The 15,153-nt window shown below is 40.3% G+C and overlaps 2 protein-coding genes across 2 annotated transcripts in view; one reads left to right on the plus strand and one right to left on the minus strand.

Moving 5' to 3' along the window:
* Positions 1-15,153, minus strand: part of LOC139819259 (uncharacterized) — a 255,776-nt gene that overhangs the window by 130,868 nt on the left and 109,755 nt on the right. The gene's annotated exons all lie outside the window — the stretch shown is intronic.
* On the plus strand, positions 315-1,178 carry LOC139819165 (uncharacterized). Its single transcript, XM_071788364.1, has 2 exons — positions 315-517; positions 589-1,178. Exons 1-2 carry the CDS (start codon positions 315-317, stop codon positions 1,160-1,162), a joined length of 777 nt encoding a protein of 258 aa, XP_071644465.1. The 3' UTR covers positions 1,163-1,178.

Below are 15,153 nucleotides of genomic sequence, written 5' to 3' on the forward strand. Positions count from 1 at the left end.
ACATGTCGCGACATGTTCTTCAAAACAATAACGCTCCATTGAATTATGCGAAATTGCAAATTTTGCAGTTTTGCACGTGTTCGATAAAATCATTGCGAGACACGTCGCGACATGTTCTTGAAAACAATAACGCTCCATTGACTTATGCGAAATTGCAAAATTTGCAGTTTTGCACGTGTTCGATGAAATCATTGCGAGACACGTATGCTCTTGAAAAGAAATCATATTTGATGCCCGATGAGGTGATCTCATCACGAATGTTCTTGACAAAGATATCACATTTAACGTATATGTGGATTGTGGTAGCGGTCACCATGCAGCAGCCGTACATTGGCGCTATTTTTGCAAGATTTGCAGTTTTGGGTATGTATAAATGGTCTACGAGGATTCTAGAGCGCAGTCGAGAGTTCGATACGGTTCGAGTACGTCGCAAACAGCCTCCAGATACGATGAACATTCACGGTGCGAACTACTACGTTCCGATTCAGGACGAAACGTGCGAGAAACAGCACAATGAGTAAGTACCGATAATTTTCATATATACCTGTGCAAAAAAACTTTTATAAACATATAATTGTATTTTTTCAGTTTTGATAAACCCCGCTACACGCCACGTATTTTGGGAAGGAGATTTGCCTTGACATCAACAGCGTATAAATTTTTGGATGTTGGAATCAACGCGGGACTTATGTCCTTTGTGGATATACTTATTGGCGATAACCGAGGCAATCGGATAATTCTGCTACATGCAACGTGGGTGACATTCATCGAAAAACGTGCAGATATACAGCGCATCGTGCAGTCATCGGCACCATCATCGCTAACGTTTCGAGATCTGGAGCTTGTTAAAATACGTGACGCAGATATTGTAAAATTGACGTCGTGCGGCACCAGCTTGTACATGAAACCGTCAACTGTACTCTTCCTGTTCGAACTAGAACATTGCGTCGAGAATGTGTATTTTCAACTATGTCAAAATGTTCACGGCGTAAGTGAAAAGTTCAAACAGTTTGTAACAATTTTACGTCAAAATTGTATCACCGATAAATGTAACGCAGTTACAATCTTGCGTGACGTTTATGATAAAAATTCGATTATTGATTGCGAATTATTAGCCTACGCTTTGGATACTATTGTGTATAATGCGCTACATGACAAATAAATGCATATAATATGGTTAAAAAGTTTTTCTTTTTCATTTACCGTTCCCTTTTGTTAAGCTGTTTTTATTTAATAATTTTTGCATAATTTCTGAACGAGAACGCGCGAGAGAAAGAGACCGCGCGAACGAGAAGACTCGCGCAAACGGGGGGACGGGGGCGCGAGACACCGCGCGAACGAGAAGACGAATGGAGATCGGGGGGGGGGGGGAAACATCTACGAGGGAGAGATAACGCGAGCGTGCCGTGTGATGTCACGCGGACTCCGCGGCGCGGCGAAACGCGAACGCGGGTCCCCTCGCCCCGCGGCGCCCGAAAACGCGAACGCTCCGCGGCGCGGCGAAAACGCGGATCCCCCCTCGCCACGCGGCGCGGCGGAAACGCGGTCGCCCCGCGGCGCCGGAAAACGCGGACCCCCTCACCCCGCAACGCCGGAAAACGTGGACCCCCCTCGCCCCGCGGCGCCGGAAAACGCGGTCCCCCCTCTTCCTCCACCGCGGCGCCCGAAAAACGCGGTTCCCCCCCTCCCCCTCCCCCGCGACGCCGAAACACGCGAGTCCCCCTCCCCCTTCCCCCGCGGCGCCGAAACGCGCGGTTTCCCCCTCCCCCCCCCCGCGGTTCCCCCCCCCGCGGTTCCCCCCGCCCCTCACCCCCCCTCATTGCCCCTTGGCTTAAAACCGGCCTAGCTTACCTACTCAGAGGCCCAAAAAATGCCTCAATTTCAGGAATTTTTTTTAATATAAAATAAATACATTTAGAAAAAAATTTTCGCGGCTTTTATTTGTACACAAATGAAGATTAATTTAGAATTTTTTTGGAAGAAAATAATTAAAAATGGCGGCTCCAGCTCTCAGTCCACACGGCGCGGCGTGGTTCTATGTGCGCGGGGCATTCCACAGCCTTGCCAGCTGATCGGAAACAAAAAAACCAAAAAAATTATTAAAATAGATTAAATTTGGGGGGCCTTATCGTTTTCCGATTTTTAAAAAACCCCCTTATAACAAAATGGTGGCCGTTTAAAAAAAAAAACTTCTTTTTTCCCTGTTTTCTTTTGCTTCAACGTTCGAAAAAGAATTATTTGCAACCAATTTTTTGAAAAAAAAACGCTTCCTGAAGGCCCCTTAAATTAAATTTCCTTTCTTTTGTACCGTCATTTATTAAAATCGGTTCATTCGTTGAAGCTGTAGAGCGCCCCGCGTGCCAAAAAATGCTGTTTCGAGAAAAACGCGTTTAAAGTTTTACGTAGTAAAAAATTAAGCAAAAAAAAAATTCGATTTTTTTAACGGTAACCTCCCCTTAAACCTCGTGCGGCGGAATCTAGAATCGCGATATTTGGACGAGGACACGCCGGTGCTAGAACTGCACCCAGACGTCGTAATAGAACGCGAATTTTCTTTCAAAGACATAGACGCGAGTTTAGCGGGCGAGAATAACAATCGCGATAACGACATAGAAAGACTGCACCCGACAGACGCAGACGCACGTTCGGATACATTGGCCGATACGCAGAACAATAACTCCGGGAGAGGAGAATTTTCGTTAACATCCTACGACAATAGCGTGTTTGATCCGGAAGAAGAGAATTATACTCCCAAAGCCGAAAAAATGAGCCAGCAAGGAAAAGCGGATCAGGTTAATGTACCCCGCGACGAGATTCAGGATATGCCGGTGATACCCGAGCAGGTCGATGCAGAAATAGTGCGACTTAGGTCCACTGTAAACAGACAACCGCCCGTAACTAACCAAGGCCGAGCCCCAGAGCCGGCTAGAACATGTCCAGGAGCGTGAGACTCCATGCTCGACGAAATCTTAAACGCGTTACGTGACGTACAGGATCGCGTAAATCGAATAGAGGCCGCAAGTTTCGAACGCTCCGACGAACTCCTACACGCGATATGCGATGTGCAGGATCGCACGAGCCGACTAAAGGCCGCAACTTTCGAACGCTCAGACGGCAGAGTCCAACGCGTACGCAGTAATGGTCCATTAGACATTACTTACGGGCGAACGGTTGGCGACGTCCGAAATCAACCGGGACAACACAACGGGTTCCTCAGCCTAAAGGAAGCTTGAAACATGATACCCGAGATAAACGGAGACTCCTGTGAGCGCGTCCGCGAATTTCTAAACGCGAGTAATTACGCGATGAAAATCATTCAGCCCGCAGACGAATCGATGCTTTTAGAGGCCATTTTATGCACGAAATTTAAAGGAAAGGCCATGATAGACTTTGACACGCGCGATATTCATGATTTTGAACAGTTAAAACGCGAACTAGAAACAGAATATCTAGGAAAGCGCAGCATGACCTATCTGCAACTAGAATTTAACTCCCTGAAGCAAAAATCGGGAGAAAGCGCGCAGGAATTCGGGCGACGCGTAGAAAAGCTAGCTAGATAATTATACGAGGCCATGGAGGAAGGCCAAGGGCACTCGCAAGAACAGCAAAAAGCGATCCTCGATATGGAGGGCTTGCATCAGTATAAAGGTGCAAGCCCTCCATAATTACCAAATTGGGCTAGACGAGGACATTAAAATGTTAGTCAGAGCGCAGCGATACCAAACTTTGCAGGAAGAAATAATCGGCGTTAGTGCGGAGGAAAAGGTAAAAGGCTCCTTCCCGCGGAACGGACAGCCGACAAACAAAAATAAATTTGTTAGAATAAGAAATAAAAATTATAAAGCGTGCTGTTTAGTTGTCCATTACAGGGTATAGTGCTTTATTTGTCACTACCTTGGCGGAAAAAATTTCTATGAATAACTACAAAATTTAACTAGAAATAGAAGTTTGTACATTTTTGTTGAAATATTTAATTTTTTGTAGAAATGGTTATTTTTTTGTAGAAATATCTACGAAATAGTACCACAAATTACAATGTTCTCAAATCAAGAAATTATTGCAAGTAGTATTTTATGAAAAACTACAATTTATAAAAAATAGTACAAAGATCTACAAATTTTAAAAATTTAAGAAGAAACAAAATCTTAAAAAATTAAAACATCTGCTTACTTGTAGAATACTACAAAAATTTACAAAAGTGTTCCAATTCTAGCATTTTCATGTAGGATTTTGTAGTACTTCTTAAATTCATGTAGAATTTAATAGATTCTGGCAATTATATTTTATAGTTTTTTAAATTTTGTAGAAATATTTCCGCCAGGGTAGAGTCATAAGTCAATTCGGGTCGATACTATCGATAGATAGAGATATCGCGTGCACTCGTAGTAGTTGTTGTCACGCTCTCGCAGCATATTAACCTTGCTCACAAAGAAAATAAAGTTTTTACATTAAACAGCATAAGTACAAGCATATTTCTTTCCTGGTATTCTCTCCAGGACAGCTGCAGGATATATACAGGTTGTGAGTCGTGCAATACTATAAGTTACATTAGTAAATTGTCGAACCAGCCCGTCAAAACAATAACAGGTTATGAGCCCAGCACGTTTCCACTGTGCGAATCAGAAGTAATTAATAAATTACCAGAACGAAACAAATAAGCGGTGAGACGTTGTTGTGCCTGGAAGGACGGTAAAAAGACGTTGAGAGCAATTCTGTGGTATCAATAATAACCGAAATGGCGGATCAAGTAAAGATCGAAAAATTGGTTAACGCCGATAATTTTCCAGTGTGGAAGAAGACGTTGTCGGTTCTCTTGAGGTCAAAGGAGCTCATGGACATCGTAGAAGGTGTAGAGCAGAAGCCAGAAGAGGTTAACGAGATCAGGAAGTGGATAAAGACAGCATGATTTATTGAGTTGTAAGCTCGAAAGTGGTCAGAACGTACTTGACTACAATAGGAATGTTTCGAACATAAGGGCCTCACTCGAAGCAGTGGGAGTGAAGTTCGAGGATGACTTTATCGTGGCAAAGATCGTGAACGGGCTTCCGGCGAGAAAGTTTAGCAATTTTATTGCAGTTTGAAATAGCAAAGAGCCTACGAAGCAAACGATTAAGAATCTGGTGAATAAATTAGCCGGACACAAAGAAGTTTTGAACAAGGCCGATGACGAGCTTGAGGCATTGGTCGCCAAGTCGCGTAAGGATACTAAAAGCGACGACAAAAAAAAGTTCAATAAGAAAGGCAAAGGAGAACGGAAAGAGTTCTCACGCAAATGTTACAACTGTGGCGAGGAAGGGCATATAATGCGTGACTGCCCAGAACCGAAGAAGAACAAGAAAGGTCAGAACACAAAAGATGCGAAGAATGTAAAGGACTCAAAGCCGAAACGAAGTGAGTCGGATTATGGTTTCATTGCTGAGGCATTTATGACTCAATCGGTCGAAGATTCGTGGCTTGGAGATAGTGGAGCTAATTGTCACATGACGCACGACAGGAACTGTTTCGAGACATTCGAGGAAGTCTTTAATCATCCAGGAATCGGTACAGCAAATCAAGTTGCTGTTCCACTGAAAGGACAAGAAACGGTTCGTGTGAAGTCTTTCGCAAACGGCAATTGGTGAAGTGGAAACCTGTACGATGTACTTCCCTAGCGGAAATATTTCTACAAAATTTAAAAAAAAATAAAAGTGTACTACAAAAAACTTTAAAATATAATTGCCAGAATCTATTAAATTCTACATAAATTTAAAAAGTACTACAAAATCCTACATGAAAATGCTAGAATTGAAACACTTTTGTAAATTTTTGTATTTTTTTAGTGCATCTTGATGTATAAATTTTTCGGTAAAACTACGTCAAACTACAACTAATACTAATATTCTACACATTTCTATATCTATTTGAGTACAGTAGACTACAAGAAAATACTAGAATTAAAACACTTTATAATGAGAAAATTCACCCGACATAAAAAAAATTATATTTATTTTAAAATTTTATTACTACTTTTTAACTAAATTTGTTTCTTAAGATGCAACCTATGATTATAAATATTTTCTCGTACTTGAAAAACACACTTACCTTGATGGGATTCGAACTCGAGACCTCGGGACCTCTGGATCGTGAGCCAACCGTCTTACGTGGTAGACTACTTCTTAATTTGATGTAACTGTTATAGTCTACATGTGTCATAACCAGCGCAAATATATAATTTTTCAAAAATTCTTAAGAAACAAATTCAGTTTAAAAAGAGTAATAAAATTTCGAATTGGATATACGAATATAATTTTTTCTTAATGTCGGGTGAATGTCAGAAACCAGTGCTGGTTCATTACAAAATAGGCCTATTGGGCCAACGTCGCGCTGCGCGATTACAAAAAGAAAAAAAACTTCTTTATTCTAACTTATCTGTAAAATAAAAAGTGAGTCATTATAAAAAAAACCTTACCCATCACCACATACACACATGTCTAAAACCGCATAACCCGGGAAAAAAAATCTCTTATTTATTTATATTAGTTTATATTAGTATATATTAGTAGATACATGATTATATATAATTATGTAAAAAATGGAAAATATAATCTTAAACAATATTATATATGGAAATGTTTTAATCTTTTTAGATTTTGTTTCTTCTTAAATTTTTAAAATTTGTAGATCTTTGTACTATTTTTTTTTATAAAATTGTAGTTTTTCATAAAATACTACTTGCAAAATTTGTTGATTTGAGAACATTGTAATTTGTGGTACTATTTCGTAGATATTTCTACAAAAAAATAACTATTTTTACAAAAAATTAAATATTTCAACAAAAATGTACAAATTTCTATTTCTAGTTAAATTTTGTAGTTATTTATAGAAATTTTTTCCGCCAGGGTTTACGTGCCTGACCTGCGCAAGAACTTGTTCTCATTGACGAAATGTGCTGAGGCTGGGTACAAGGTCGTGATAGAGAAGAACGAGGTTCTAATCAAGAAATCAGATGGACAAATAATTGTAACTGGTGTAGTCAATGATGGATTGCCGCGAATGCTATTTAAAGTGGTAAAAAATGATCAGGCATACGCAGAGAAATCATTACTTCGTGATATTCACGAGAAGCTTGGTCATGTAAGCATCAATACAATCAAGAAGATGGTCAAAGAAAACAGTGCGTTTGGCCTGAAGATCAACGACGACGTGGATTTTATATGCGAAGCCTGCATTATGGTAAGCAAAAGCGTTCTACGCACAGAACGCAGCCACCAAAGGATGTCCAACCGGGCGAGTTTATCCATTCAGACGTGTGTGGACCGTTCTAGGAATTAGGCTTGAATGGTGAGAAGTATTTCGTAATTTTCAAGGATGTCGCAAGTAGTTACCGAATGGTGTACTGTCTCCGGCAGAAGAACGAAGTGGTCGAAGTGTTTGCAAGGTTTGTGAATGCAATCAAGAATAAATTCGGCCGAGACATCAAATGGTTTCGAAGTGATTGCGGAACAGAATACACGTGTGAAAAGTTTTGAAAGCTGATAACAAGTGGCATTGAGCATCAATTTTCATCTCCCTATACGCCACACCAGAATGGGGCTGTTGAGCAAGAGGTGAGAAGTGGAATCTTATGGAATCTGCTCGGTCAATGCTGTATGGCCGGAAGGATGTGCCAAAAAATATGTGGTCTGAAGCAGTAAAAACAGCGGCTGAAGTACTGAATCAGGTAATCACGAAGAAGAGCGGCAACAAGACGTCACATGAAATCTGGACAGAAAGAAGGCTGACGTCACGAAGCTTCACGTATTTGGCAGCATTGTATATGCTCATATACCCGATACCCAACGAAGAAAGCTGGACAAGAAAAGCCGGAAGGTACTGTTTGTCGGCTATGAAAAGTTGAGTGACAACTATCGGCTATACGATTTGCAGAAGAAGAAAGTGTTCGTATCGGCACACGTCAACTTCACAAAAGAAGGCGAAAAAGAGGATAAATATTTGTTTACTCTCGTTCGAGTGGGAGGTGAACACATAGAAGCAGATGAAGATACGAAGGAACAAGAAACTTTAAGCGACTCTGGTAGTAGTCAGAGTGATGCTGAAAGTGATGAATTCTCATCCGCCAAAGAGTTAACGCCTATCGAATACCGGAGGAAATTAAGATCATTAAGCAAGATTAAGAAGCCGAGCCGTTTTGAAGCAAATTTAGCTGTGGACAATGAACCATGAACATACGTGGAAGCAATTACAAGCGCCGAGAGTAAGAAATGGGTAGCAGTAATTGATGAAGAGATCAAAGCACACATCAAGAATAAAACATGGTGTGAGGTCGAGCTACCCAAGGATCGACAAGCAATTGACAGTAAGTGCATCTTCAAACTGAAGAAGACGCCAGGTGAGTCAGATCGTTTTAAAGCGCGATTGGTAGCACGCGGGTTCCGACAAATAGAAGGAGTCGATTATGATAAAATATACTCGCCTGTTGTGCGGTATAAATCAGTTCGAGTGTTACTTACATTGGCAGCAAGTGAAGATCTCCATATCCGGCAGTTTGATGTGAAGACTGCGTTTCTTCACGGTAACTTAAAAGAGGAAATATATTTGCAGCTGCCGGAAGGACCATGGTCGCAGAAGAAGCGTGTGGTGCGATTACTCAAAGCCTTGTATGGCTTAAAACAACCACCCAACCGTTGGAATCGTTGCTTCAAACAATTTTTAAAGAAGTTTAATTTCGTACAGTCAAAAGCTGATGAAAGCTGATATATATTTCGGCGAGATAAATGGTTTCAAGATTTTTCTAGTTCTTTACATGGATGATGGTCTGATGATAAGCAAGTCGGAGGAAGTACTCGAGAAGGTGCTCACTGAGATGACAAAGGAGTTTGAAATCAGGATCTGCGAACTCAAGTATTTTGTCGGACTGAAAATTGAACCCGGCAGGAAAAAGAAATCACTGAAGATACATCAGACAGCCTACATCGAGAAGATATTGGAAAAGTACGGAATGGTAGATGCAAAGCCAAGTGCAACGCCATTCACACCTGGGTTCAAGCTGAGTAAAGAAATGAGGACAAAGAAAAAATGAAGAATGTACTTTATCGTGAAGTAATTGGATCGCTTCAGTATGCAGTGAACGTCACGCGACCGGACATCGTATTCATCGTGAATGTATTAAGCCGATATTTAAATAATCCAGGAAAAGAACATTGGAAGGTGGTGAAACGAGTACTAAGATATCTTCAAGAAACCACAAGTAAAGGTATCGTATTTGACGGCATGAAGAGTTCTTCAATATGCGGCTACAGCGATAGTGATTATGCTGACTGTGAGGATAAGCGACATTCTACGACAGGCTATGTATTCACAATGTGTGGCGGACCAGTGTCATGGGCTAGTCGCAGACAAAAAATTGTTGCATTGTCGACAGTTGAACCTGAGTATATTGCGGCAAGCTCAGCAGCATAAGAAGCAAGCTGGTTAAGGATACTCATAGAAGATATTTATGGAAATATAGCCAGCGCATTTGATCTTAACGTGGATAATCAAGGGGCAATAAGCCTTTGTGAAAATTCAATTTTTCACAAACGAACAAAGCACATTCAGGTGCAATTCCATTACATTCGAGAGAAGGTCAAGAGGAACGAACTCAATGTGAAATACATTTCGACGGAACAACAATTAGCAGATATTCTGACGAAAGGATTGCCAAAGGAACGTTTTAAGGAACTAACATACGGGCTTTCGATGGAAGAAAAGCCGATGGAAGCTCAGAGAGACTAATTTTTTTGTTGCTTTCTTTTGGACTGTATAATTGTCATCCGATCGAAACTAAGAGAGTCTAATTTTTTGTTTTGTTTTTGGACTGTATAATTGTCATTTAATGGGAGTGTTAGAATAAAAAATAGAAATTATAAAGCGCGCTGTTTAGTTGTCTATTACAAGGTATAATGCTTTATTTGTCACTAGAGTCAAGTCGATTCGGGTTGATACTATCGATAGATAGAAATGTCGCGCGCACTCGTAGTAGTTGTTGTCACGCTCTCGGCTCTCGCAGCATATTAACCTCGCTCACAAAGAAAATAAAGTCTTTACGTTAAACAGCATAAATACAAGCATATTTCTTTCCCGATATTCTCTCCAGGACACCTGCAGGATATATACGGGTTGTAAGTCGTGCAATACTATAAGTTACATTAGTAAATTGTCGAGCCAGCCCGTTAAAACGATAACAAAATTCAATACGGAACACGCGTGATATTCGAGGAACGCAGCAATACAGTGCCACAAATGTGGAGAAACAGGCCATTACGGGCGAGATTGCCGTACGAGCCGACACGCAAATAGATTCTCGTTGCCGAAAGCGGACAAGCCCAGCGGAATAAATATGATAGAGTGCACCTATTGCAAGAAGACCGGGCATGAGCGAGACGAATGCTGGTCGCTGAACGGACGACCTAAAACGGAACGATCGCACCGATCGAAAACGGACGCCACAAAACAGGCGCCCGTAAGTACTGTAAGAAAGAAGTCGCGAGAAACGAGCGATGAAACTTCATCCGGTAGCAGCAGCGAAGAGGAAGAGAGACCTAGGAAGAATAAGACACAAGCTGCCGAGAAGTCGAGAAGTATCAAGTGTCGCAGATAACGGGAAAACATAACATACACACTTTAAACCTGATAACACTGCCGATTCAAGCGGCAAGACGAATTTCTTATTAGACTCAGGAGCGATCCTGACGCTAATAAAAGTAGGAAATCTAAAAGGCGATACTATGGTGCGATAAAAACGTCTGACATTGACCGGAATGACGGGACACAAGATCCACACTCTCAGAAAGATAAAAGCAACCGTAGACCTCGGAAACCAGAAAATACGCCATACCATGTACGTGGTAGAAGACGATTTCCCGATCGATTATGAGGGAATACTGGGGAATAATTTCCTCACAAAGTGCAAAGCCGTTATATCACACGCTACAATGCAAGTACACATCGGCAGAGTTACATTTAAACTCCGACCATATAAGAAGGTAAGATTACCATCCCACAGCAGAGTAGGTATCGTAAAAGGTAAAGAACCTACACCAAGAGTGCTCATCGGACCCTGTTTGATGGAGCCGACAGATTTTAAATGCCCGATAAGCGTGTTAAACGACGTGAAAGAATCAGTAGAAACACTACACCGCGTGTAACTCTAGAAGAGATGCCGGTAAATGACACAGCTGAACGTACTCACGTTACACGCGATCGAAAAACGTGAATCCATTTCAGCATAACTCCAAAAATTACACAAGCAATTGCAAACTAATCATTTAAATAACAAAGAGCAAAAAGCATTTTAAAAAATTTGCAATGTATTTAATTTAGAAAAAGATAAGGTGAGCGCAGCGACGGACGCATCAGATTTCGCCACCGGAGCCGTACGTTCTCAGAGACCAGTAGGCCAAATTTGACCAAACATCTACGCCAGCAGAAAATTAAGCAAGGCAAAACAACAGTTCGATAAGAAAATAAACAAAGAGACATTTAAGGTAGGTGACAAAGTGTTACTACTGCATGACAAGACAGTGCGACGCGGACGAGTGAAAAGGCTCGAGTCTCAATGGATCGGACCATACGTGATCCTTGAGAAACATAGTAATCCTTGAGAAACAATGTAAACTACACCATTAAAATAAAACGAAAGAGGGTTACGCGTGCATGTCAATCGGTTAAAAGCATTTATAAAGGAGTAAAGCAAAATATATATATTAATAAGTAAACAAAAAATGTCCTATCTTAAATGCGAATGTTACAGGATAATCATCGTCATCGTACACCTTGCAGAGGAAACGAGACCGGAACCCGTACCACCGTACAAAGTGCAACGTGGAAATTAGCTATCAGAATTGACGTCGCGGCATTTGAAGTAAGATATCACCAACTCCAAAATTACCTCGTACAGATCAAAGAGCTATGCAATAACTTAGATGGCGATAACCAAGAAGCGTGTAACAATATCCTTTGCATAGCAGAAAAAAGTAATGCAAAACTGACTCAGCTACTGTTACGATTACAGACTATATATAAAGTAACGACGAGTCGACGCGGATTAATAGACGCAGTAGGCACAATAAGTAAAACTTTATTTAGAACGATGGACGCCGACGACGCACGACGAATACAGGAACAGATAAACTTAATACAGAATCAGCAGAATACGGTACAGCACGCGGCGAAACATCAGATTAAAGTTATAAACGCTACGTTAGGACACATAGAAACGTTACAGCAAACGATAAACAATAACGAGAATTTATTAGCGAACATCACGAAACGGGTAGAACAGCGAGTATCAAAATTAATACGCCGCGAAGAAATAGACGAACACCTGCTAGCTCAGCAAACAAAAAAAGATTGAAAAGAATTAAAACGGAATTGCCAGGAATTCCATTTTGTCCAAAAAAGGGATTGAAATAGTTTCCATTAAATTTCATTGAATTCAATACGGAAATTTTTAATTCCTAGTTTGGCATTCAATGGTATTCATTTCGTTAACGGAATCAATGGTATTCAATGGAATTCATGACGAACTTTCCAATCCCTAACCTGGCATTCAGTGGTATTCATTTTGTTACGTTTTTGTGTCGGAATTGGATGGGATTCAAAAAAGACAAATTCTTTCCAAAATAAGGAATTCCATGATATTGAAACTATTTCAATCCCTTTTTTGGACAAAATGGAATTCGGAAAGTCCTTAATTGAATTCCTGGCAATCCCGTTTTAATTCTTTTCAATCTTTTTTCGTTTGCTGGGATTAATAACCGCCATAACCGCCGACCTAATAAGCGACGTAGAGAATACCACAGAATATCTTACCTATACGAAAAGCGGTATAATACTCGTGCGATTACTACCCCTTGAAACCATTGTAGTGGAATTAAAAAAAGCGACTTTCCACCTATCCCGTCCTTTTAAATTACAAATGGAAAATTGGAACACTATCCAGAATTTTGTAGAAATAAACGCATATTACGATAACCCTAACGTTTACACGATCCTAACCTTTCCGATTGTTACATACCACAATTATGAAATTGTACGCATAACCCTCCTGCCGGTGTACGACAATAAAAATATATTTGTAATTCTCAAAACCGCATATACCCTTTTAGCTATTGATAAAGAAAACCGAAATTACCTTACGCTAAAAAAAGTGATCTAGACAAATCTACGCACACCGACACGAAATTTGTATGTAAAATACACTATCCTTTATATTTTGTAACAGCGCACGCACCATGCGAGGTACAGATATTTGTAAAAGCGCCAAGACACCAAAACGGTTGCGAGCGACGTCACATTCTTTCAAACGTTCTTGATAGTATTAGCCGAACCGCAGACATGGTTGTTTTCCACCCCATCTAGACAAGAAATAACTACACAATGCAATGATCAGGCTAAAAATAAAATAGAAATAAAAAGAACGGGAAAAATTAAGTTGAATGAAAACTGTAGACTGACTACGACAGACATAACACTACGAACAAAAAAAACGAACATTAAATATGTACAAATGAATTTACTACAGTTTAAAATTTAACATTTAAAACTATAAATAAAAATATTGAAGAGAGCGCAAAATTAAGAACAGAATTATGACTGGAACCTGTAATTAATGATCCCGCGGAACTAACGAAACTAACAAGTAAACCTAGGCAAGTGTTACTCGCCGATTTTAATGAAACTTTACATATTTGTAGTACTTTGAAAAATATTTGACACGTATTTTTTTTATCGGCAAAGGTCCACTCTGAAGGGTGAAAACACCCCTTTAAACGTAAGAGGTTGATTTAACATATTAGGTGAAATAAGTTGGAAATAAACGTGTTAGGGGGTTTTTGGGGTCGCTGAAACTAAATCTTATGTCAAAAGTATGAAATTCAAAATGGCCGACCCAATATGGCGTCCAGATACATCAAAATTCCACGTTTAAAGGGGTGTTTTCACCCTTCAGAGTGGACCTTTGCCGATAACAAAAAATACGTGTCAAATATTTTTCAAAGTACTACAAATATGTAAAGTTTCATTAAAATCGGCGAGTAACACTTGCCTAGGTTTACTTGTAAGCCTAAACGTAAAAGAAATAAACGAGGAATTAGCGACCAAACGAGAAAACAACCAAGTCAGCATCTTTTCTAACAAATATGTAATATATCTTGTGGGCTCCGTGTCCATAGTTGTAATTATAATAGGGATCGTAATTACTGTCATATGGGTAGTAAAGAAATAAAGAACGAAGAAAGACACGCAACGCGACTTCCGAATGCAACTTGGAAACTAGAGTATAAGATAATGTAACCTCCATGGAAAAAGAAAAGAATACCCTGTATAAAACAAATATTAACGAAAAACTTTATACCTCAGTTTTTCTTTTTCCACGGGGGAAGGGATGTTGAGACGGAAGTCGAGATGGCCTAATTGCAATATCGAGCTGTCAGCGCAAGTTTCGGTAATTGCAACATATGCCTCAGGTAGCATTCCGGGCATCACCAGGTCGCTCGGCCACGGACCGATGCAACCCGATCCCGCTGCAACCAAAAGCGCTGACAGCCGGATGTCGACACCAACTCGGAAGCTATCCGAGTTGGCAATGTGGCAATGAACTCGGCGCGATAAAAATCCCGTCTTTGCGATAGGCGGCGGGCAGTCTAAATCGAAACACGTATCGCGACCTGTGCGTGAATGTTATCGCGATCTACCCGCAAGTCAGAGTACTTAAATAATCCGAAACGAGTGTAACTAAAAATCAACTTTATTAATAAAAAAGCAAGCATTAAGAAATCTCGCGAGTGTTGTCCTTATTCCTTATTCCCTGCGGATTGACGGACCCCGGTGCCGGCCCTGAGATCCATTTCACGGCACGGCACGACAACATTAACATATATCATATAGAATCAATTTTAATCCGCGGTAAGTGCTAACAAAAATTTTTATTTCCCAAAGTTGGGATCACGCGGATTTTATTCTTCACATAAAAAACCACCTATGTGTAAAATTTTAGATCGATCAGAAACAGGGGTCATTCGGAACTACACCTCTTTATGCTGTATTAGGCAGTAGGATACATTATAATTTTCAAAAAAGGTAAAAAAGGCACCAAGTACACGCAATGTAAACTCTTCACAAAAATTAAAGTGT

Source organism: Temnothorax longispinosus, chromosome 9 (assembly GCF_030848805.1).
Source record: "Temnothorax longispinosus isolate EJ_2023e chromosome 9, Tlon_JGU_v1, whole genome shotgun sequence".
NCBI classification, from domain to species: Eukaryota; Metazoa; Arthropoda; class Insecta; order Hymenoptera; family Formicidae; genus Temnothorax; species Temnothorax longispinosus.